The 24,903-nt window shown below is 34.9% G+C and overlaps 1 protein-coding gene across 1 annotated transcript; it reads right to left on the reverse strand.

Annotated features, from left to right (window-relative positions):
- Positions 1–1,059: 1,059 nt before the first annotated feature.
- Positions 1,060–19,442, reverse strand: LOC128745974 (antigen 5 like allergen Cul n 1-like). The gene is made up of 3 exons (XM_053843030.1): positions 19,421–19,442; positions 1,348–1,870; positions 1,060–1,285 (listed from the first exon to the last, which is right to left on the reverse strand). The coding sequence occupies exons 1-3, from the start codon at positions 19,440–19,442 to the stop codon at positions 1,060–1,062; spliced, it is 771 nt and encodes a 256-aa protein (XP_053699005.1).
- Between the last annotated feature and the right edge of the window lie 5,461 nt (positions 19,443–24,903).

Below are 24,903 nucleotides of genomic sequence, written 5' to 3' on the forward strand. Positions count from 1 at the left end.
TCAACGTCACTGCTCGACTGCACTGCTGGACGCGGTTGCTCGATTTGACTGCTCGATTCGATTACTTGGTTGTTCGACTTGACTATTTAACTCGACTGTTCGACTATACTGTTCGATTTGACTGCTGGACGTGAACTCAGCTCAGTATAAAATCTGCTTTTCTCAAACAGTAATCAAGTTTGTGTCCTGAAAATATATAAGTCAAACTTAAGAATAAAGGGTCTTCCAAAGATCCACAAGCCTGGCAATAATCTGCATTTTTGGTTTGACCAGTACGATCCTTACAATCAGATGCTATGGGTCATTCCACGCCAAGTGACCAAGAAAAAGTTCAAACGTGTAATCGACCTTCACGGATTTGAACCAAATTTTGCCAGATTATTCGTTTGAAGTCAGAAAGTAAAAATCCAAAATTTGGTGTCGGTAAGGAATCCCCTCGATTAATGGAAGCACCTCCATTTTAAAGAAATACCCGTTTTTGTTTAACCCTCTCATTTTCTTTTGCTTACCTATATCGCCAGCAATAGTTGGGTGTAGAAAGACACTATTTTCACATTTTCAAAGAAAATTAACTAAGGAATTCGATAAAGATATTATTTTTGAGCACCAGTTCTGGCAAATAATTTTTAATTCTGTTTGAAAACTACATTTAGATTTTTCTCTTAATGAGTACAATTTGGTCTAAAAAATTCCAGCTTCATCGTGTTTAAGAATCACTCATCGCTACGAGGTGTTCTTCGCCGATCGCGAGATTTTTAAAGTTTTATCCGTTTTAAAGCAAGTAAAGCCCTTATTTTTTTATGTAAAGCCAAGAGCAAAATTACTTTTTCTTTAAGCAGTGATTCTGTATGCAATGTAAAAATTCTTTGTCAGGCTTGTGGATATTTGGAAACCCCTTTATTCTCGAGTTTGGGATGCGGAGCCTTGTTGGTATATTACCAAAATGAAATGATATTACCAAAAAACATTCCGAGTTCTAAACATCGCTATAAATAATAAATGCCATGAAAAATGATTTTCTAATTTATATTTGTCATGTGAAATATTTCCAGATTTCGGTTAATTGCAGAGTCCAGGATAAGCATAGTTGGGCCCAGAAGAACACTGCGAGGCTGGAGCTCCTTTGGTGTACGTCGGTTGTCCGATTATATTTGTAAACGAATAATTGCATACGAAATAATCATTCGTCCAAACATTCCCATTATATGTTTTAAATGTAGTCATACCACAGCCAATCTTGATTGTGCGATCACTGATTATCTGCGTGAAATGACCTATTTGCGGCCTGTAATGATTCGTGATAAAATTATCAATTGTTAAGATGTACCTTAAAATATATAATCATACCCATAATAATATTTCGGATAGCTATCTACGTAAGAATAAGCGTACACATATTCGTTGAACCATGCATCCATAAAGTACTTGATCGATTCTGGTTTGGAGATTTGCAATCCAAAGTGTCTCAAAATAGCAATATTCTGACCCACATATTTACTCCAATAAGTATTACGACACTTATCATGACCGTATTCACATGATCGTGCATTGGCTTCTGCCAAATATTGTAATTCTAAATCCCACTGCAGTGTCGGCATGTTCGCAGCAGGAGCATATCCAGGTAGCTGTCCGCTGGCCAACTGAGCACGTTGCCTATTGTGTTGGTCAAGGATTTGAGCCTTGAGATCAGCGGTCATAGGTACTATTTGTGGTTGTTTTCCAGTACAACTGACGCCAAAAGGATATGAAGAATAACAGGCAACATGAGGACCACCATTTTGGCAGAGCGATGGATTGCAGTAATAGTTGGGAAAATAATAGGTGTTTGCTGGTTCTTGGTTTGTTATAGTTAATAACGCGAAGAAAAGTGCTGTAAAAGAAGAAATTAAGCTTAAAGCTTAGCTGATATTTAAACGTTATTAGTTAAATGCACGAAGGAACCTTATTATTGTAATTAATTTTCCTGAAATCCTCGGACTAAAATGCAAACAAATCCCTTGTACCACACTGATAATAAAACTTGGTTTATAGTACGAAAACGATCGTTTGCTTTACGAATTCATTCGTTGTTTTCTACCACGAAGTAGATTCGTAAAATCAATCCTGAATGTTTTGTACATAGTAACAAAGCTATATTCGTACGAATTATTGCATTATACAAAATGGTTCGTAGATTTTACGAAAGCACGAAAAGGCTGTCGATAAAAATAATACCAGATTTCACTATTTTCCGATCGGTGTCAGCATGCTATATTACCGACACCTATCGCAAAATAGCGAAATCTTTTTTATCTCTGAAAAAAAAGCTGATTTTTGATCGGGAAACGAACTAAGCTTGTTTAACTTCGCCTTCGTTGTTTTTGTCGATAATGATGCCAGACAACAACGGTGCATCAAATGGGTCTTGATGCAAGACAGCTACGAATGTGCTCTCGTAAAAATTACGAGCCATTCGTAATAACAACATTTGCGGTAGACAATAAACCTACGAAAGTTTTTAAATGGTATGAAATTATTTGTACCAGCTGCGAATATAGTTTTACGAATGTTTTTTCAAAAACAATACGAAATTATATTCTCAGTGCAGTAATAGTGGAAACTAAAAACCTTTCATAATTTTGGTCGATTTTAGTACAATTTTGAGAGAATTTCGATTGTCTATTGTTAAATATATATTGATTCGTCAACGTTGTAGAAGCACCTGCTAATGTTAAGAAAAGCAACATTTTAGATATATTAACGAATAGAATGTTATAATTTTGATAATTGTTTAAAGCCAACATTATGGCTCACCATATTATCATATAGCTCAATTTGAAACTGATAAAGTGGGCATTCAAATTATCTTTAAGTACTATCCCCCGACATAATTCCAATATTTATTTATTTACTAGCTGACCCGACAAACTTTGTATTGCCACAAATTAACCTGTGTTGTACATAAATCATGAATCTCGGATGATCTTTGTCACAATCTCGAGTTTTGCAAGCCCCCCAGTGGGCGGCGCTTCCGACGGCGGGTCACCGGCAACACTCGCGACCGTGTCGTCCTGAATGATCTAGTGTTACTATAGATAGTTTTTGTGGTCTTGTATTGACTAATGTTTTATGGAAGAGTCTCGAATTTCTCGAATTCGAATAGTTTTTGAGTTTCGCAAAAATTTCTGTTTTATTTGTATGAGAGTCCATATCCCCCTACCACAGGAGTGAGAGGTCTCTAACTATCGTAAAATAAATTCAAGACTCCAAAATCTCCCACATGCCAAATTTGGTTCCATTTGCTTGATTAGTTCTCCAGTTATAAGGAAATTTGAATTTCATTTGTATGGGAGCTCCCCTCTTAAAAGGGGAAGGGGTCGTAATTCACCATAGAAAAAATTTCTGCCATCTAAAACTCCCACATGCCAAATTTGGTTCCATTTGATTGATTAGTTCTCGAGATAAGAGGAAATTTGCATTTCATTTGTACAGGAGCCCCCCTCCTAAAGTGGGTAGGGGTCCAGATTCATCATAGAAAAAAATTTTGTCTCCAAAAACACCCACGTGCCAAATTTGGTTCCATTTGCTTGATTAGTTCTCGAGTTATGAGGAAATTTGTATTTCGTTTGTATAGGAGCCCCCCATCTTAAAGTTGGGAGGGGTCCTAATTCACCATAGAAAATATTCTTGCCCTCGAAAACTTTCACATGCCAAATTTGGTTTCATTTGCTTGATTAGCTCTCGAGTTATGAGGAAATTTGTATTTCATTTGTATAGGAGCCCCCCCCTCCTAAAGTGAGGAGGGGTCCCAGTTCATCATAGAAAAAAATTTTGTCTCCAAAAACACCCACGTGTCAAATTTGGTTCCATTTGCTTGTTTAGTTCTCGAGTTATGAGGAAATTTGTATTTCGTTTGTATAGGAGCCCCCCCTCTTAAAGTGGGGAGGGGTTCTAATTCACCATAGAAAATATTCATGCCCTAGAAAACTTTCACATGCCAAATTTGGTTCCATTTGCTTGATTAATTCTCGAGTTATGAGGAAATTTGCATTTCATTTGTATAGGAGCCCCCCTTCCTAAAGTGGGAAGGGGTCCCAATTCATCATAGAAAAAAATTTTGTCTCCAAAAACACCCACGTGCCAAATTTTGTTCCATTTGCTTGACTAGTTCTCGAGTTATGAGGAAATTTGTATTTCGTTTGTATAGGAGCCCCCCCTCTTAAAGTTGGGAGGGGTCCTTATTTACCATAGAAAATATTCTTGCCCTCGAAAACTTTCACATGCCAAATTTTGTTCCATTTGCTTGATTAGTTCTTCAGTTATGAGGAAATTTGTATTTCATGTGTATAGGATCCCCCCCTCCTAAAACGGGGAGGGGTCCCAATTCATCATAGAAAAAAATTTTGTCTCCAAAAACACCCACATGCCCAATTTGGTGCTTAATTACTTCTCGAGTTATGAGGAAAATTGTGTTTCTTTGGTACAGGAGCCCCCCCTTTTAAAGTGGGGAGGGGTTCTAATTTACTATAGAAAATATTCTTGCCCTCGAAAACCTTCACATGCCAAATTTGGTTCCATTTGCTTGATTAGTTCTCGAGTTATGGATGGAAGCCCCCCCTTTTAAAGAGGAGAGAAGTTATAATTCCCCTTATAAAGGGGGGAGGGGTCTCAATTTACCATAGAATAAATTCTTGTCACCGAAAACACCCACATGCCAAATTTTGTTCTATTTGCTTGATTAGTTGTCGAGTTATGCAGAAATTTGTGTTTCATTTGTATGGGAGCCCCCCCTCTTAGTGGGGGGAGGGGTTTCTAACCATCACTAAAACCTTTCCTGGCCTCAAAAAACCTCTACATGCATATTTTCATGCCGATTGGCTCAGTAGTTTTCGATTCTATAAGGAACATACGGACAGACAGACAGACAGAAATCCTTCTTTATAGGTATAGATTTACTATTTTATGGGGCATTCAATCGTTGGTTGGTTCGCTCCAAATAATTCCAATATTACTGGAACATCTGCACACATGTTTCTACACAGAATGATAAAACTCACATTCAACTCAATCTAAAATGCATATAAACTATTTTTATATTGTAAAATAACATATTACATGATTTGCAATCTTCCATTTATGTGTGTCCTAAAGGATGTGAATTTACAGGATGACTATGGTACTCCGCATTTATACCACTGCATTTAATTTATTAATTTGAATGGAAAGGAATGGCTTCCGTAATACGTGCCAAACAATTTCAAATTTTTCAAAATCTAAAAAGCCATTGATGGCCAATAATGTGTTTCTGAGGTCGTTTTAAACCACATAATAATGTCAAATAAATTTTCTTATAATATATTTTTCAAATCACAGAGCGAATTGCCATTTTTACCGAGTAAAGCAAAGCCATGGATATAAACGTCCTGTTGAGAACTTGACCCTTCTTTATCGACAGATTTCGCACCAGGCTGATAGAGTACAGGACAATAACGGAGCTAGTGCAACGATCCTACTGACTCTATAGCAGCACCTCCCAGTCGAGATTCGTACATACGACTACTGGCTTGTTAGGCCAGCATAGTAACCCGAGGCTAACTGGGCGGCATTTACCGAGTAGGATTGCCAATATACACTTAATGGGTCTATCTATAAATAGGTTGGATTTACCTTACCCTCTAACGGGTAAGACCGTCTATAGACGGCCTTCGCTTTTGGATCTCCAGAGCCGCATACGAAATTTGTTTTGAACTGTCAATACACTAAATGTGTTCAGAACAGATTTCTTGACATTTTGATATCAATATCACAATATTCTGGCTACGCATTCAAAAGTTATCCTCTTTTAATAACAAAAATTGCGAAAAATTTCCCTGAAAAGAATATTCCCTTCATTATTTACTTTTGAAGAAAAAGGACATCTAGAACAAAATGATTGATCTTAAAATTTTTCTATGAGTAAATTTCATGCTTTATTTCAAATTTGCAATAGGGTAAATGATTTTGAAATGGACCTAGTCGAATTCTGATCTTGAATGGACCTATTTTTAAATAAGAATTTTAGGATATAATTATCAAGTCTTTATACTGTATTTAGCTTTTATGTTTATCTTTAATCATTTCTGAACGTAAATATACTAAAATTAAATTAAAATTATAGCCAAAACTACTTTATTGCCGCGTATTTAAAAGTAGCTGTTTTTCAGCGTTTTGGCAGTCACCATAGAGTATTTTCAAACGGTTACTACCCGGAACCCTTCTGGTTTGAAATAAAACAATACTCTTAAAATTATGCTAAAATATGTGTAATTTCAATTTAAGTATTTAAAAGTTCAGTAAAACCAATAAAATCTTCAAATTCTTGAAAAATGTTAACCCCCTTTTTTGATCTTGAATGGACCTAGTATTGATTTTAGAATGGACCTAGTTTTGCGCTTCGAGACATCACTGCCGGTAGCTATCATTGCCTACCACCAACGAACACGCCGTTGTATATTCCATAAAACTGCTTGTTGTCACTATAGTATCTCCGTTTATAATTAATCTATAAGCACGGGATATTAAAAGTAGACTTGATTTATAGCCTAAATAAAAACTTAATTATATTGATAAAACTAACTATCACTCATCCTTTTTCGTAGTTGCTTCATAGTGTTTGTATATTGTAGCCTCTAGTTTTGAAACTAAAAAGTCTTCCTAATTAGTTAGCTAACATATGTCATTTTATGCCTAAAATAATATAAACTTAATTTGTACAAAATCGGTATTGTACAAAAATTTTAACCATCATTGATTAAAAGATAATATGGATCAAAAGATAAGAGGGATACTAACTGCCTTCTGTTAAGGGGGCATAGTACCTTTTCAATTTTTTAAAACCTAAATTTTTTGATTGATTATTTCGAAAGATTAACATTTTGACCATATGTGTTTGAAGTCGTTTGCATGAATTCCAAATATTGACAAAGTTACAGCTATTTGTACCACGCATGTCTGGAGCGATTAAGGGGGCATAGTACTTTTTACACCATATTTTTTGCCTTATTTCAAATATTTTTTTCTCGATAACGCGAAAAGCGAATCGATTCGGGTTTATTGCTTGCTAAACATTGCACTTTATACTAATATTTGCAGTTTTGTTTGCATATGTGAACCTCTTCCCCTCTCTCCTACGGCTCCTTGAACATGATCATTCGAAAAAAACATGATTTGCGGTACCATGGATTGGCGCTGGGGGGCTTATCCGAATTGAAAAATTCCAATACGACATGAAAGAATATTAAATTATCTCGTGTTTGACCCATCCTTTTTTTAAAATTCGAACGCATAACAAAATGGAGGACATTCAAACATAAAAGTAAGGTTTTTAGCCGAAAAAATTGACTTTAAACATTTCTAAAAAATACAAAAATTGTAATATCGAAAAAAGGATGGGTCAAACACTAGATAATTTTGTTAGCTTTGAAACAAAAAAAGAATCATGAGAATTGCTTCAGCCGTTCTTGAGATATTTATGGTACCGACTTTCAAAACCTGGTTTCGAGAAAAACGACGTTGAAGTTTTAATTCGCTGTGTAATCGCTCCAGACATGCGCGGTACAAATAGTTGTAACTTTGTCAATTTTTGGAATTCATCGAAATGACTTGAAACACATATGGTCAAAATGTTAATCTTTCGAAATAATCAATAAAAAAAATTCGATTTTTTTACATTGAAAAAGTACTATGCCCCCTTAAACAACGAGTAAAAACTTCAACGTCGTTTTTCTCGAAACCAGATTTTGAAAGTCGGTACCATAAATATCTCAAGAACGGCTCAAGCAATTCTTATGATTCTTTTTTTGTTTGAAAGCCAACAAAATTATCTAGTGTTTGACCCATCCTTTTCTTGATATTGTAATTTTTGTATTTTTTAGAAATGTTTAAAGTCAATTTTTTCGCTTAAAAACCATACTTTTATGTATTAATTGTCGCCATTTTGTTATGTGTTCGGATTCTAAAAAAGGATGGATCAAACACGAGATAATTAAATGTTCTTTCATGTCGTTTTGGAATTTTTCAATTCGGATAAGCCCCCAGCGCCAATCCACGGTACCGCAATTCATGGTTTTTTTGAACGACTATCTTCAAGGAGCCGTAGGGGCAAGGGCCAAATCTGTTCTTGCTTTTAATATATACGTTATTATTTTCCATGCAAAAAGGTACGAAAAGAAGACAAAAACGAGAGAATTTTTTTGGACGATTTTCGGAAACTACGAATTCGAATTTCCATTTCTGTTTCGTGCTAGAAGTGTTAAGTACTCTCATTTTTCGAGTTTTTCAGGCTGTAGAGCATACGGACAATTGATTTTATACTCATAGCCTACAAATTTTTTTAGCCCCCCGATTTTTCAAGCCAATTTCCAAAGGGGGGGGTGACAAAAACTTAAAAAATATTTGGCAAAGACCTTATATTCCGCCGATAAGTAAGCAGGTTGACTTCACATCACCTTTTGATCGACTGACAGATCGATTAAAAATCAGTTTAGTAAAATATTCAAAATCATGCAACCCGACTAACGTTGTACTACGTCATCCGTGGTCGCATCTTATACACAACCCCTCTGATTTTTTTCTTGGGGGATGTAAAGTTTTCTTTAAGCACCTCTCCCCTCTGACTTGTGACAAAATTAATACCTCCTTGTCCACCGAAATTGAGTGACCCTGAGATCTAAAATATTCAACTGTACCAGATAGAAAATAGGAAGGTTCACCTATTTTCTATCTGGTACAGTTCTTCATCGACTATCATTTAAAATTAAAACCTTGTATCTAACCTTACCTTTAAACCTAGTAGAATTACCAAGTCTAATTTTTTCAAGCACCATTTACAGTATGATTTCGAATTTGACAACAAATGCGTGTCGCCTATGTTGCCAAAATCGAAACCGTGGCAAAATCTAGACCATTTTTTAACTGAAAAAATTGCATATAAATGTGTCAAAAATTGAATAATTACCACTAATTAACGAATTTTTCACGATTGCAACGGTTTTATATTCAAAATGTTCGACAGGGGCTGTCGCAAACCTTTAGATAGTTTGCAGTAAGACGTAGTCCTACGTCAGTAAAAGTCTGACCTTTCGAAATATGTAGTCACTAAATAAAAACTCGAACCCCACTGTACTTAATAAACTACGTTTAATACAAGTTATATTACATATTTTTAATGAATGGTTTAAATTTTTGAAACTAATAGGCGACATAATTTTTTTATGACGTAGAAATCGTTTCAACCATATCTGAACAACAGGTAATAATAAATTTCCAATATACAAATGTCACACACAGATACATACATAACGCATATCAAGTCACTGAAACATTGTTCAATTGTTGGGCTGACATAAAAACAAGACCATCGGCGACTGTGATTGATTTCAAATTTTTCAACCGACTTTCATACCTTTCTAACAGAGTATAAGAAAGGTAAAAGCTGTTCAACCTTGTGTCCTATTAATAAATAGCAGTAGTATAGTTGTACTATTAAAAAAAAGTTCTTTGTTATTATTTTGTTCATTTACATGGAAGAAACTATGACAATCCAAATTTAGGTCCATTTCAAAATCAAAAATAGGTCCAATTCAAGATCATGTTGGGTCCATTCAAGATCAAAAATAGGCTTTGGATAAAAACGATATATTTAATAAAAGTTTCATCAATTATACATTTTTAAAGTACTGATAATGTAGAAAAACCCGAATTAATCCACCTAGCGGCGTGACCTAGCCTTTCTACTGCCACAATAATCATTATTTAATTTCTCAGGAACATCTATAATTAACTTGAGTATATTTTTAAATATCCGTTCCGTATTCCTCAAAATCCTTATTTGCCAGTAAAATTCACAACGTATTGCGTAGAATAATTCTATTTTCTTTCCTTGGGTGCGTAAATACTTGTAAGCGTCATTTATGTTATTTGATGAACACCTTATTTAGTTTTATAATCGGTCGGCCTTAACTTTTGGGTTTCAGAGCCACATACGAAACTTGTTTTGAACTGACAATATGAAATATGCGTTCATAGCATATTTTTATCTTTGTTATACAATATAACAAAGGTTTAGGAATTGGTCGAAAAACACGAAGTCGATCTGAGGCCCGGAGGGCCGTGTCACATATACCAATCGATCAGGTTCGACGAATGAGCAATGTCTGTGTGTGTGTGTGTGTGTGTGTGTGTGTGTGTGTGTGTGTGTGTGTGTGTGTGTGTATGTGTGTATGTGTGTGCGCTTCAATTTTCAATCGCCTATTTCTCGGAGATGGTTGAACCGATTCGTCTGCTATAACTTTTATTTGAAAGGTATTTTTACCTAGTATATCACTATTAAATGGTTTCGTGGTCTGACTTTTAGTTTGAAAGTTATAAGCAAAAATGTGAAAATTACGTGACACGATTTTCTCCGGAACCACATAACCGATTTCGTCGATCTTAGTACCAAATAAAAGCTCTTACTATTGCTAAACTTCACACCAATTTTTATTGAAAACAAACAAGTGGTTTAAAAGTTATGCTTAAAAAAACAGTTTTGACAAGGTTCAAATGATCGCCTGTTTCTCAGAGATGGCCAAACCGATTTACGTGCTATTAGTTTCATTTGGCAGGTAATATAGCCGGATAGATCACTATTGAATGGTTTTTTGATTGGATGTTTAATTTGAAAGTTATGAGTAATTCAATACACCACACCAAAATTAACAATAATTTATATTTATTTTAACCAAGAAACATAACCTAATTTCAATTATTTTAATATCAAACGAGAGGTTTTCACACTACGAATATATATGCAAAATTTCATAAGAATTGGTTTTACCGGTCAAAAGATATTAACCTTCGAACACTCGCGCCAACTTTTATAATACAGTTACTCGCGCGCACAATAGCCCAAAACCAAAGAAAACGAGCGCACTAGAGTTTTGACTAGGAAAACTTGGTTTTAAGTTTATCGAACCTTTGGAAGAGTTTCTTGAAATTGAAAGCTCTATCGTCTGGTAGAATTTGGATTTTGATTAATCCCCCTAAAAGTGAAATAAAAAAATTATTTTCCTTCAGTTTCAATATAGCACATTGATGTGTTCTGCAAAGTTTTAGAGCATATTATTACAAGAAATTTTGCTGAAGACAGTAATCTTCTATCTCTTCAACGAAGAGATCTTATTTATTGTATATGAATTTGAAAAATCAGTTTTTCTATTTTAGCTCTTTTTGTAATTGTTGTATGACTTTTTCATGTATTACAAAGTTGTATAAATAATAAAAATACACAACTTTGCTGAACATAGTATACCTCTATGTTTCTTTGTTTACGAACTGTAGAACTTTGATTATAAAAAATACCCTGATTTTGACCCCGAATTACTCGACTACCAACAGACGGATACATTTTAAACATTTTACATTTGCTGGTAGTTTTGCGGCACACAGACACCATTTTTCCATATGAAGAAACGAAAGAAAATTCCAGTTGGGGCCAATTGCAGTACACCTCACATGCTACTTGCTTCGTTTCTGTGATGTCGGTTTATGCTAATCTATTTTCCTAACAATTTAAAGTAATAATGCATTGAATAATTCTGACATTTTGCTCATAACAAGTTTATTGAAGAATATACGTTAGTATATACGTAATATACGATTTGTAACTATATAGAGAATAGTATTTCATCTTACAACTTACTTTTACTTGCACTTACCCTCATTAGTAACAACTTACACAGCAATTTCATGAGAAAAGGAACTATCAAAATTTATAAGTGCTTCTATTTGGTTCAAATTTTGTAAACTTATTCAATTTCCAAAAATTTCATGTAAACCAAACGTGTCGATTTCTATCTCAAATAGCAAATAAGACCGTATAACAAAGGTTCCTTTCACCACTAGGAGGATTAAATCAGGTTTTTGATATTTTTTTTGAGTGGTTTTAGCCCAAAGGGTAGATTTTTTTTGATATTTTGATATTAATACCATGCGTTCAAAAGTTAGCATTTTTGAAAAACAAGAGTTCAGAAAAATTATTATTATACTTCGTTTTGAAGAAAAAGGATATCTACAACAAAATGATTAATCTCAAAATTTTACTATTAGTTTGCTTGGCTTCAATTTTGCAATATATTTGAATTAGAAAAAATAACTGAATAGAGCATTAGATATGAAAAAGAGAAATTGAACTTTTTCTTAGATGGCGCTCCTTCAGATAATTATTTTTGCATGAAAATCAAAACTTGAGCTTCTTTTGAATGTACTTTCATGAAAAGATAGTCATTAGCTTGATCGCATCGTTTTTACAATGTTAGGGGGTTAGGAAAACGAGATGAGGTCGAAAAATAGTGCAAAAACTGCACCATAAACATGCTTGAGAATGAGAAATATGATCGATATGATTTCCAGTGCTGGTCATTTTTGATTTATTTATTAAAACATGATACATGACATAAGACATCTGTCCTTTAAAATGTCACTAACGAAAACAAATCGTACAAAGTTACTACCGTGCAACGTTTACTTCCTATTTTTCAAATAACATTTCTAAGCTCTAGTATCTATGGATTGAAAAGAGCATATATTGATGCGCAAAATTTGTATAAATTTATTTGGAAAAATCAACTCACTAGTATTTTGATCCTATAAAACACTATACTTATATACTTAAATTAACTGCTTTTCTCCGCTTTTTACTTTGCGTGCAATTGTGAGTAACAGCAAGTGAAGAAAATGACAATTGAAATCTAAAATCAAAGAAAAGAAAAAACTTTGCAATTGAATCCCGCTATTTAATATTTATTTGCGACAGATACGTAGTTCGCCTACGACGTGCAGGCTTCATCAGTGTCTTTTTTCAAAGGGTATACGTATCTGTCGCGAATAAATATTAAATAGTGCAATTTAGTCGGTAAAAGTTTTTTTCTTTTCTTTTATTTCAGAGTTCGTATTCCACTAAGAAGCTTCAAAAACTTCTGACTTTTGACATGTTTCTCACTTTTCTTGAATTTCATTGCAAATTGTCATCACATACACATACATACATACATACATACATACATACATACATACATACATACATACATACATACATACATACATACATACATACATACATACATACATACATACATACATACATACATACATACATACATACATACATACATACATACATACATACATACATATATACATACATACATACACACATACATCACGCACATTGGATACAATCAACATTTGATTGATATGGTTTGATTTCACACGTTTTAACGGTTTAATATACGGTGCTTAAGTGTTAAAGTTTGAATAACTTTTGAATGAACCGTCCGATTTTAAATAACTCGGTTTCGTTTGATAGATCTCAGCAGTAATTTTCAAATAATAATAAAATGTGTGATGTTTTTCATTGAATTAATTCTTAAATGTTACAAAAATATGTTTTAAATACTATTTTTTCACATCTCTTTATGTAACTTTCAAACTACAAGTCCAATCATCATGAAATTTGGAAGCTAAGGGTTTGTAAGGCTCCTCTTTCATATGCAATCAATTTTGTTCAAATCGGTTAAGGGATCTAAGAGATGATGAAGTCCCATATTTTTCGTATTTTTATACATAACTTTTGAACTAAAAGTCCGATCAGTATGAAATTCAATAGCGACCAATGGGACACCTAGACCTTTCATTTGACACTAAGAACATCAAAATCGGTCCAGCCATCTCCGAGAAAAGTGAGTGAGATTAAAAGCGTTACATACACACACACACACACACACACACACACACACACACATACATACACACACACAGAAAATGCTCAGTTTTCGAAACTGAGTCGAATGGTATATAACATTCGGCCCGTAGGACCTTCTTTCCATTTCCGGTTTTTCAAGTGATTTCTATACCTTTATACTATATATTTATATAGTAGAAAGGCAAAAAGGTGATACTTTCCAACAAATAGTAACATCACCACATATTATTTATAAATGACGAGTAAACTGAGCAAGAGTGCGAGTGGTGGTGTTAAAAAGCGCTAAATAGGTCCATTCAAGATCAATTACCCTATATCTGAATTGAAAAAATATCTGGGTAGAGCGTTAGACATGAAAAACTTTTTCTAACCTGCCGCTGCTCCAGATAATTATTTTTGCATGAAAATCAGAACTTAAGCTTATTTTGAGTGTACTTTCATGATATCGATCAATCGCATCGTTTTTACGATGTTGCCCGTTAGAGGGTTAAAACTTAGTTAAAACTACTCAGACTGTCCTTAAAGTGTACAAGGTTAAATTTTGAGTAGGAAATTGAACTAATTTTGGCTGCTTAGTAACGATAATTGAATTAGTCTTGATAAATAATCCACTTTTAAGTTCCTATTGCTAGTATTTTGGTTGAAAACCATTCAAGATTAGATCATACGTAAACGTATTTGTATGAGTCCGAGCTACGAAGAATTCATATGAACGTTAACGGGAAACTAGCAGTCATTTACTTTTCGTCGGAAAGCCCAATTTCAGAAGCAGTTTTTAAACCCAAAAGCGTGGGTCTGTTTATAGAAATGTATTCACTGCATTCTTCTTGCCATTCTGAACAGAGCGAATATATTTTCATGAACAAAATTTTTGTTTTAAACTAAAAATCAGAGGTGCTGTGTACAGGACACTACCGCATATATAAGTGACGCAGGACTACGTAAGTCTCTTTGTAGTGATAGTAGCATGTATTCATGCTTGTAATCATTCGATTCTTCATGTATACATGCTATATGCAACATATATAGGGGATTGTCCCCTGTTGTGAAACGGTCCCGGTTGTGAAACACCCGTAATTTTTAACATTTTTATTTTCCTAGTGCTGTCAAGTTGCTACCAACGTCTAGTCTCATAGTAATATAACTTTTGAGCAAACAACGGTCAAACTTCAACATTTACAATGCTTTGTAGGAAAAGTGTTTGAAAAAACACCCAAAAAAGTTTTTTCGCATGTTTCGCAATTGATTATTTTGTGTACCAAATGGAAGAAAAAAGCTCAGGCAAAGGCATATAAGCTAAGTTTTGGACCCCTATTTCATCACACAGACAAATTTTAGGTGAAATAATTGGCTCAAAAATTGTTATATAATTTTTTTTGCAATATGGCCGCCGCCCGGTTATGAAACAGTTCAGTTCCCCGGTTGTGAGACATCTAGAAAATCAATTAGTTTAAACTTTAATGATCGTAGATTACTTCAATTGGGGCATTATGAGTTTTTATGACAGCAGGATTTATTTAGGTTTAGCAAAAACTCAAATCCTTGTAACACATGTAACAGGCCAGTGCATTTGAAATGCGCCAATATGATTGCTTGCTTTTTTACATGCATTCATTGCGATTCAGATTTAGATGATTAATCGAAGAAATTGATTAATGATTTTGTATTTTTAGTATTTTTCATGAATAAATGATTTTAATTTTTGATTTTCCTTTGATATTTCTATATTTTCTTGTCTTTTCTAAAGATTTCCCTAGGTCACAACCGGGGACACTTTTCTTTTAGCCACAAAAAACCATGTTTTAAAATTTTGCTATAACTTTTGTGTTTTAAACAAAAACCATATACTTCCTTCGGCAAAAAGATAGGTATACGTTTTAACTTTCCAATGCTTTTAAAAAATTTAAAATTAGATGATCCGATCAAAAGCTATGGCCAAAAAACAAAACCTGTTTCATAGCCGGGGACATTCCCCTACATGCTACATACGTTGTATGTAACATTTATTAAAGTAGTAACATTACATACGTTGAATTCTGAAAAGGTTGTGCATTTGAGAACAATTTAACAAAATCAAGAAATTAAAGATTGTTTTTATTATTCATGGTTTCCCACGTTGAAGGGACTTTACCAATTTAATCCTATTTTATCAACAGCACATCTTTTCACTACCCTTCTAATGAAACGGCAAGCATGCGTATTCATACAGAGTCATATTATAACCGAACACTACAGCTGTAGCACATTTTTCCAACACAGATATCAAATTCGCCTAGGTTTAATCGTCTCGCAGTAAAGAATTTGCGATCTGTTGGGACAACGAACTTGTGTCATTTTTTCTGGCACACTTCCCTAACACAGACATCAAGTTGGACTAGGTTGAATCGCATTCGTAAGAAATCTGTTGGCACGAGGGGGCTTTGTCACTTTCTCTGGCGTACTTCCCAAGCAAGGACATCAAAATGGTCTTGGTTGAACCGCGGTGTTCAGAAATCTTGTTGAAATGAGTAAACTTTGTCACTTGTTTTGACTTACTTCACAAGCACAAATATCAAATTGGTATAGGTTTAGATCATCGTAAAGAGTCTTCCAACTAATCACGAAGCGAGCATTCTGGTAAAACATAGGTTCATTATTTTCAGTTTTTCAATAGTTCAACTTCAAGAATCCATACTTTTCTTCATTTGGGTTATTTCTTAGAAGATTTTCCGATCGATTGGTGTAAGAATATTATAAATCGATCGGAAAACCGCTGAGCTATTAGCGCTCAAAACCTTTCATTTTTCGTGACGCTCGCATTTTTCGATTTGAAATGACACCCTATCTCAAAACTTGCCGTAAGACGTAGTCCTACGTCAAAAAACTGCTTTTGAAATTTGCAGAACCGATGACGAATAATTTCACCTTAAATGAAAAATGCGATGGATACCGTTGGAAAAATGCGACGTGCCGAGTGTAGTTTTGTTATTTTGATAAGTGTAGTATTGTTATATTGATAAGTTACACTGACAAAACAAATGTTTTGACGTAGGACTACGTCTTTGTTTACTATACTGGGACTGGGTAGCACTTTGTAAAAACGAAAAAAAAGTGTAACGTTTGAATGAAAGATTTCATATGCTAATAACTACTAAACTACTGAACACAACTGAACAGTTTATATGTCGTTGGATAGATAAAATGACCAGCAATTTTTTAGGGGGGTGAGAGAGCAATTTTAAGGGGGGCGTAAGAGGGGGGGCTCCTATACAAATGAAACACAAATTTCCTCAAAACTCTGGAACTCATCAAGCAAATGGAACCAAATTTGGAATGTAGCGGTTTCAGAAGGCAAGAACTTTTTCTATGGTAAATTGAAACCCCTCCCCTCTTTAGGAGGGGGAGCCCCCATACAACTAATATTCAAATTTCCTCATAAGTCGAGAACTATTCGAGCAAAAGGAACCAAAATTGGCTTGTGGGGGTTTTTGGAGGTAAGATGTTTTTCTATGGTGTACTGAGACCCCTTCTTCTTCTAAGAAGGGGGCTCCCATACAACTGAAATACAAATTTCCTCATAACTCTAGAACTAATCAAGCAAATGGCACCAAATTTGGCGTGTGGGGTTTTTGGAGGCATGAATTTATTTTGAATTGATTTATTTTATGATGCTTTGAGACCCCTTACCCTTGTGGTAAGAGGATAATTCATTAGCATTTCAACCCTTATGATACACACAAGTGATTTCTAACCTTCCGTTACTCGCACCAACTTTTGTAACACGGATACTCGCGCGTTGTATTTTGTACAACACTTTTTATCTCGGAATATCTCGGAATCCTGGTTATATAGAAAGTTACTGTCTTCAGCAAAGTTAATCAGTAGGTTAAGACCTATCATTTGGGGGATAATATTTTATAAGTTTGTCACCAGGTGGCGCCAAAACCCGCTGTAAATTGTACATCTTAAAATTGCGGCCAGATACAAGTTGCTGCATTCGGAAAGATCCTTCAATCGTTCCTAAATGATGTAACATTCTATTGATTTTTTTTTCTAGTAGTTATCATGTTTTCTTAGATATTTTTCACATAAATCATCTCATCACATGATACCATTTCTGCAGTTAGCAGAAAGTAGGGCATCTGTGGATAGAAAGTAGGGCTGATGTGGTGTTCATCAGCCTAGCAGTTTTGGTCCACTAAAACCTTTTCTGAAAACAGGATCATACAAATAAACAGATTCCGTAGATAGAACACATTCAGAAAACTAGCCCATACACTAGCGCCGTGAAGTCACGAAATTATGAACTTTTGCACACCTGCGTAATGACGATCAACTGCTGAATAACTTTGCTGTATACAGAAACCATTTTCCCTTTTGAAGAAATAAGAGAAAATTCCAGTACGAATCAAGTGCGGTACTCCTCACACGCCGCTTGCATCGTTTCTGCGATTTCGGTTCATGCTCATGTATTTTGCTGAACAGTTTAACGCATTAATGTATAAAATAATTATGTCATTTTGTTCATAATAAGTTTATTGAAGAATACATTTTGGTTTGACATCGATCTGTTACTTTAAAACCAAATGGCATCCAAAAATCTACAAGTGTTGTACAAAATACAACAGCGCGAGTAACGGAAGGTTAAAAGAAATTTCTATGTCTCAAAGGTTGCAGGCGTTGTACTTATGAACCCCCGTCCACGTATTTTCAAAGCCACCATTGCATTAAATGAAGAATTGAATCTGAATATTTCGCTCTTCTCTTTTAAACATTCACTTGAATAATGGCAGTCACAGATTCTAATAAACATACTTATGCCAGAAATGCAGTTTACATTAGTCTTTGATCTGATGATCTGATATAGTCCTACGTCACCCTTTCGTACAACCCTTAGGGCTGTATAGCTTGTAGTTTTTTCGACAAAATATTTTTTTTCACGTTCTATGTCCAAAAGAGATCGAGACGTATATTTTTTATTTCAATGTTACTATTAGATATCCCAAAATATTATTTATGAAAGTATTATAATTTGAATAAATCACTATTATTCAAATGCTGATTGTAATCTGTTTTAAATATCAAAAAACAACTTTGTACCGAATAGCTTTTCTCGGTTATAAAAAGGAACACGAAAAAAATATTTCATCGGAAACAAAATTTAAACTGTAAATTTCTCATGGAATGACCCATATGTTTTGTCAATGTAACTTATTACAAAATATAATGGATTTTTATTTAAAATATATACCTATATTTTTCTAACAGAAGCCACCAATAGTAATATTGATCGTTTTTTAGGTTATATCAATACTTATGTTGAACCTTTGGGTATAACATCAAATCACAAGCACTTTTCACATTTTCTGTTTCTTTTCACTACAATGAACACTGACATCTATTGATTGTTACATGAATACTGTAGAAAAAGCACCTTATTCTACTGTTCAGTAATTTTATCTACACTTAAATCAACATGTGTAAAAATGTAAAAAAAAATTGAAACCCAACATTAAATTTCAAGAATTAGTAAAAGAGTTAAAAGACTGCATTCATTCATTATAATAAAAACTACGTCAGAGAGCAGACGAACAGTTTATGATCATGCAGCTGACCTGCAGACATACGTATAGCCAGCTAATAGCTTCTGAGAGCCAAACAGTCTACAGACGGATAACTTACCGGTTAGTGTTAGTAACCCCATCGTGTCGTTCAGCAGACGGCTGGGATTTTCTTTGAAATTATAATATTAAATTACTAAAACAAATAATACAAGTCTGCAAACACGTTAGAATACGCGTTGCGTGAACCGCTAGCGTTTAGAGAGCAACTTAGAGATTAGACCATCTCCACCCAAATTCTGACCAGTACTGACCTTGTGCAGATCTCAAAACTGTCCATTTCTCTCATAGTCAACACTAACTTTTCGCAGATAATGTTCTGATATCCGGCTGCTCGGGCGAGCCGGTTTTTGGTTCAGAATTTATCCACTAATATAAATCAGCATTTATTGAAGAAGCACGATTTTCTGGATAGAATTCATTATTATTCAACATTTCTTTCTTAGTTTCGCTATAGCAGCTGATTGTGAACGATGAAACCGTACCGAATGTCAACCATGCCAAATATTAGTCTCCATATATTTTATGCATAGAATCAGGTTTTTCATTTACTTGAAAATGGAGAACAAATCATAATCAGTGTCGTCATCATCATCATTATCATTAACATAATAATTGTATTCAGATGTAGAAAAATGAAACAGTGTTTGGGACATTATCCACCAGGTGGGCTCGATTTCTAAACAATTTCATTATACTGAAGTTTTTGGAGCGTCTTAGTGGAATACGAAACCTAAAAATAGAAAATAAGAAAACTTATCCAATTTAATTCTACTATGTGTATTTTATTCACGACAGATACGTATTTCGCCACGACTTGCAGGCTTCCTCAGTGTCTGTTTTTAGTTCGAAATTTTGGGGTTATTTTCAGTTTGCTTCAAAATGTTTTGCTTGTTATTGCAGCAACACATGAGCAGAATCAGCATACATAATTTGATGGTTTTTCTAAAAAATGAAATTCATTTTATGTAAAAAATAATTAAATCATTAAGACAATTGTAAATTTAAAAAAGAAATAATATTTTTCACGGCGGCTTTACTCTTATTTATGAAAAACTAGCTGATCCGACAAACTTCGTATTGCCACAAATTAAAATGTTTTGTACATAAACTGTGAATCTGTCACAATCTCGAGTTTAGCAAGTTTCTGAGGAGCTCAACCTTAGATAGCTCATTTTGGCAGTTACGTCACTATGAAAGCACGGGTAGTTTAATTTACAAATTTTCAATTTTTTAACGTAGGACTACGTCTTTGTTTACTGTACTGGGACTGGGTAGCACTTTGTGAAAACGAAAATAGAAATGTAACGTTTGGATGAAAGATTTCAAATGCTAATAACAACTAAACTACTGAACGAAACTGAACAATCTATATGTGGTAGGATAGATAAAATGACTATCAATTTTATAGGGGGGTGGGGGGGCAAGAGAGCAATTTTAAGGAAGGCGTAACAGGGGGACTCCTATACAAATGAAATACAAATTTCCTCAAAACCCGAGAACTAAACAAGCAAATGCAACCAAATTTGGAATGTAGGGGTTTCAGAAGGCAAGAATTTTGTCTATGGTGAATCGAGACCCCTTCCCTCTTTAGGAGGGCTCCCATACAAATAATATACAAATTTCATCAAAACTCGAGTACTAATCAAGCAAATGGAACCAAATTTAACATGTGCAGGTTTTTGGAGGTAAATTTTTTTTCTATAGTGTACTGATACCCCTTCCCCTTCTAAGAGGGAGGGGAGGGAGGCTTCCTTACATACGAAATACAAATTTCTTCATAACTCAAGAACTAATCAAGCAAGAATGGAACCAAAATCGGCAGGTGGGGGTTTTTGGAGGCATGAATTTGTATATTTTATGATGGTATGAGACCCCTCACCCCTGTGGTAGGAGTATAAGGACTTTCATACAAATAAAACAGAAATTGGTCATTCATTACTGTTTCAATTCAACCCTTATGATGCACACAAGTGATTTTTAAAAGAAATCTCTATGTCTCAAAGGTTGCAGGCGTTGTACTTATGAACCCTCGTCCTCGTATTTTCAAAGCCACCATTGCATTAAATGAAGAATTGAATCTGAATATTTCGCTCTTCTCTTTTAAACATTCACTTAAACAATGACATTCACAGATTGTTATAGACATACATATGCCAGAAATGTAATTTACATTAGTCTTTGATCTGATGATCTGAAATAGTCCTACGTCACTCCTTTGTGCAACCCTTAGGGCTGTATACCTTGTAGTACCTTGTAGTATACCACACCACAATAGATCAAAGAACTGGTCGCAATAGTCCAAGGTCCCCAACAAGGAAAAATACCTTGTAGTTTTTTTTTGCTGATTGTGAATATTGCGGTCTACGTTAATTTCGCAATCATAGCACCGACGAACCGACATAACATCCCATACATTTTCGTTGAAAAACTTGTGTCCGAAAATTTGAATCAAAATACGTTAAACAGTAACACCACTGAAGCATATCGCTCACTCAATAGCGACTATAGCCAAAATAAATGCAGTGCGGGTTATACAACAAACACCCGGGCGATATCACAATAGATCTAACCATACTGGTCGCAGTGATGAGTCCATACAGGAAAAAAAAAACACCACTGACGAACTGACATGACACATAGAAGAAAATATTTTTAAAACCATCGTCCTACATATTTTACTTGCACACTAGCACCCTCTGTTATGCACGTTGCGGAGTAGCTTGCATTTGCAGGGTTTTATACTGTAAAGTTTTTACATTTGTATGTTTTTGTGCTGAAAACTCGAAGCAACACTCGCGCGCCGCGGTGTGGCCATGTTGCGCCATGCTTTTTTGAAAAATGAGTGGTTTTTTATTGGACGATGGAATTCGCGCGAGTGTCTCGTCTGCTTGTCTGTGGTAACGCCATCTTCACAACGGATCGCTATTTATCTTGGAAAAGTAGAGAACAGGGGTGACATTGCGATTCTCGTTTCGAGTGCTTTCGGTTCGTTTCGACCACGTTAAACAAATGGGTGAAACGAACCAAAATCACTCGAAACGAGAATTGCAAAGTCACCCCAGTTTTGGCAGAATGTGATTCGCTAACTATGTGCACAAACAAACAGACGAGATACTCGCGTTCATTCCATCGTCTATTCAAAAACCACTCATTTTTCAATAAAATCTGAGGAGTTGAGCACAAGACACGACCGCATAGGTGACGTAGGACTACGTAAGTCTCTTTGAAGCTATAGTAGGATGTATCCAGGTATGTAATAATACGATTCTTCACGCAACGTTTATCAAAGTATGTAGTAACATTGTATACGTTCAATCCTCAACCGATTTTGGAGTTATATCCATGAATAGATTGAATCTATTTTATTAAAACGAATCGAAGTCACACTAAACCAAACAGTAAATAAATTACTATGAACGCAAGCCGCTGACCGATGATGACGACGCGCAGTAAAAGGCATAGGACCTAAAACCATATCGTTCACTGGCGGATGAGTCGATGGATTCATCGGTTTGTTGGCGTCTCGCTTGGTGAATTTGGATGTCTTCGTTGCCTTATCCGGGGAAGCAGCAACAGCTGAAGCTCAACAATTTTCGATCGGATTCTATAGGGCGTAAATTAAATACAATCATAAGGAAGCTTAACCCATAGCTCATATCGTATATATTTTTGCCATCCGTGCTAGGGAAGCACTGAAGTGGGAAGGCAAAAATATGAAAATAATTCAATTTTTCAATTGACGTATTGAAAATCAATAGTTTTCTATATTTTCAATATTTTCCAAATCGATTTTCCGATGAAGTGGTGTAAATATCTTGGAAATGGATTGAAAATTGACTGAATTATAAGCCGAAGCGTAAAGCGCATTTCCACTTTGATGACGTCATTTCCAACAACCAATCACGAAGCGAGAATTCTGGTAAAACATAGGTTCGTTATTTTACAATTTTGCAATAGGTAAACATCAAGAATCCACACTTTTCTTCATCTGGGTCAATTCTTAGAAGATTTTCCGATTAATTGGTGTAAGAATATTGAAAATCGATCGGGAAACCACTAAGCTATTAGCGTTCAAAACCTGACCACTTTTCGAGAAAGATTTTTTGGAATGACTCCCCGTACCAGCTATCTTCTTGAAAGACGTAGTCCTACGTCAAAAGCATGTTTTGTTACCATAGAAACGGGCAAAAGAGTACAGATGTTGAGTGTCAAGTCGCCTCTGTAATCTATAGTCTCTGTACTGATGGACATTTCAACCATTGAACAGTGAAAGAGATTTCAAAGGCTGCTCGCACTTACAGGAAATTTCGTGCCGAACTGTCAACGCGTGAGTGTTGACAAAAGCAAAAATACTTACCTTATTTTTTCTCCGCAAAACCTCGAACAATATCAGCAAGGCTGGTATGGCCAATAGTTCCTTTGTTGCTAATTTCCCACCCTTTCCTATACGATTATTTATAACCGTCGCGGGCGAAACCGTCGCCAGAATCGTCGCGAGGGCCAATATCGCTTGTTTTGTGAAGTAAATCAATAGCTTACGTGCTAGACAAGCATAATATATACTTATAACTTACATACAGCCAAGCAGATTCTTTTCGTGACGATTTCAAGCTGTCAAAAAAGTGAACAGCGCGTTTTGTTACCAAAGAAACGGGCCATATTTTATGCTAAACACGTTTTGTCTTGAGATGAGAAGTTTCGTTATTCGCAATAATGTACATTATTTATACATAAATTAAATGATTCATTCGACACAAGCAGAGTTTTACTGACTGATGACTTGTAATTGTTTTTTTTTTTAGTTTTTTAAATACATTCAGGATCCAAAAAAAAACTTCATGGTAATAAATTAATACAATAAACTAAAATGGGAGAATTGAATTGAATTTTGATATTTTTATACAGGTGTCGTTCAACGATCGTCACAGAGACCTTTCGTTGAATATTCTTAGAAATGGAATATAGTGGCGAACAGTGTGAATCAACCGGATCACAAAAGGGTCTGTCACAGCTGTATCCTATATTATGAGAGAGCAGTCGAAGCGGCGGGTGCCCAAAAGCCGAACGACGAGATATCTGGTTCATTAGCATTTGTGCGGTAGAACCATATCACTGAACTCAATGAATAGCAGTTCCAAACTTGTGAAGTGGCTGTTGCCATCGGCTAACGCGGTTAACATCAATTATTGAATATATGAATGGCAATCAATCGTAGTGCGTCGACTGTGATGTAATAAAAAGCCAGAAAACAGGTTTCCGTTTTCGAAGTCTTTTTCAACAGGAACAGAGGATTGTCTTGAATATCGAAGAGTGGAACGACACTATCAAAACCACGTTTTTTTTCATATGGTGAAAATACGTAATTTTACAAGGATGATGTCTTTGAAGAAGTATAATAATAAAATATAGTCTATCTTTGTATATCATTAGTGTGACTACGCATCCACTCATTTAGGGTGATACAAAAAACATACAAAAACTGCAAGGTGGATGTACAGATGGGATGTCACACCACGAAAAACATCAATTATCCTTTATAAG

The sequence above is a fragment of the Sabethes cyaneus genome, chromosome 1 (genome assembly GCF_943734655.1).
Source record: "Sabethes cyaneus chromosome 1, idSabCyanKW18_F2, whole genome shotgun sequence".
Taxonomy (NCBI): domain Eukaryota; kingdom Metazoa; phylum Arthropoda; class Insecta; order Diptera; family Culicidae; genus Sabethes; species Sabethes cyaneus.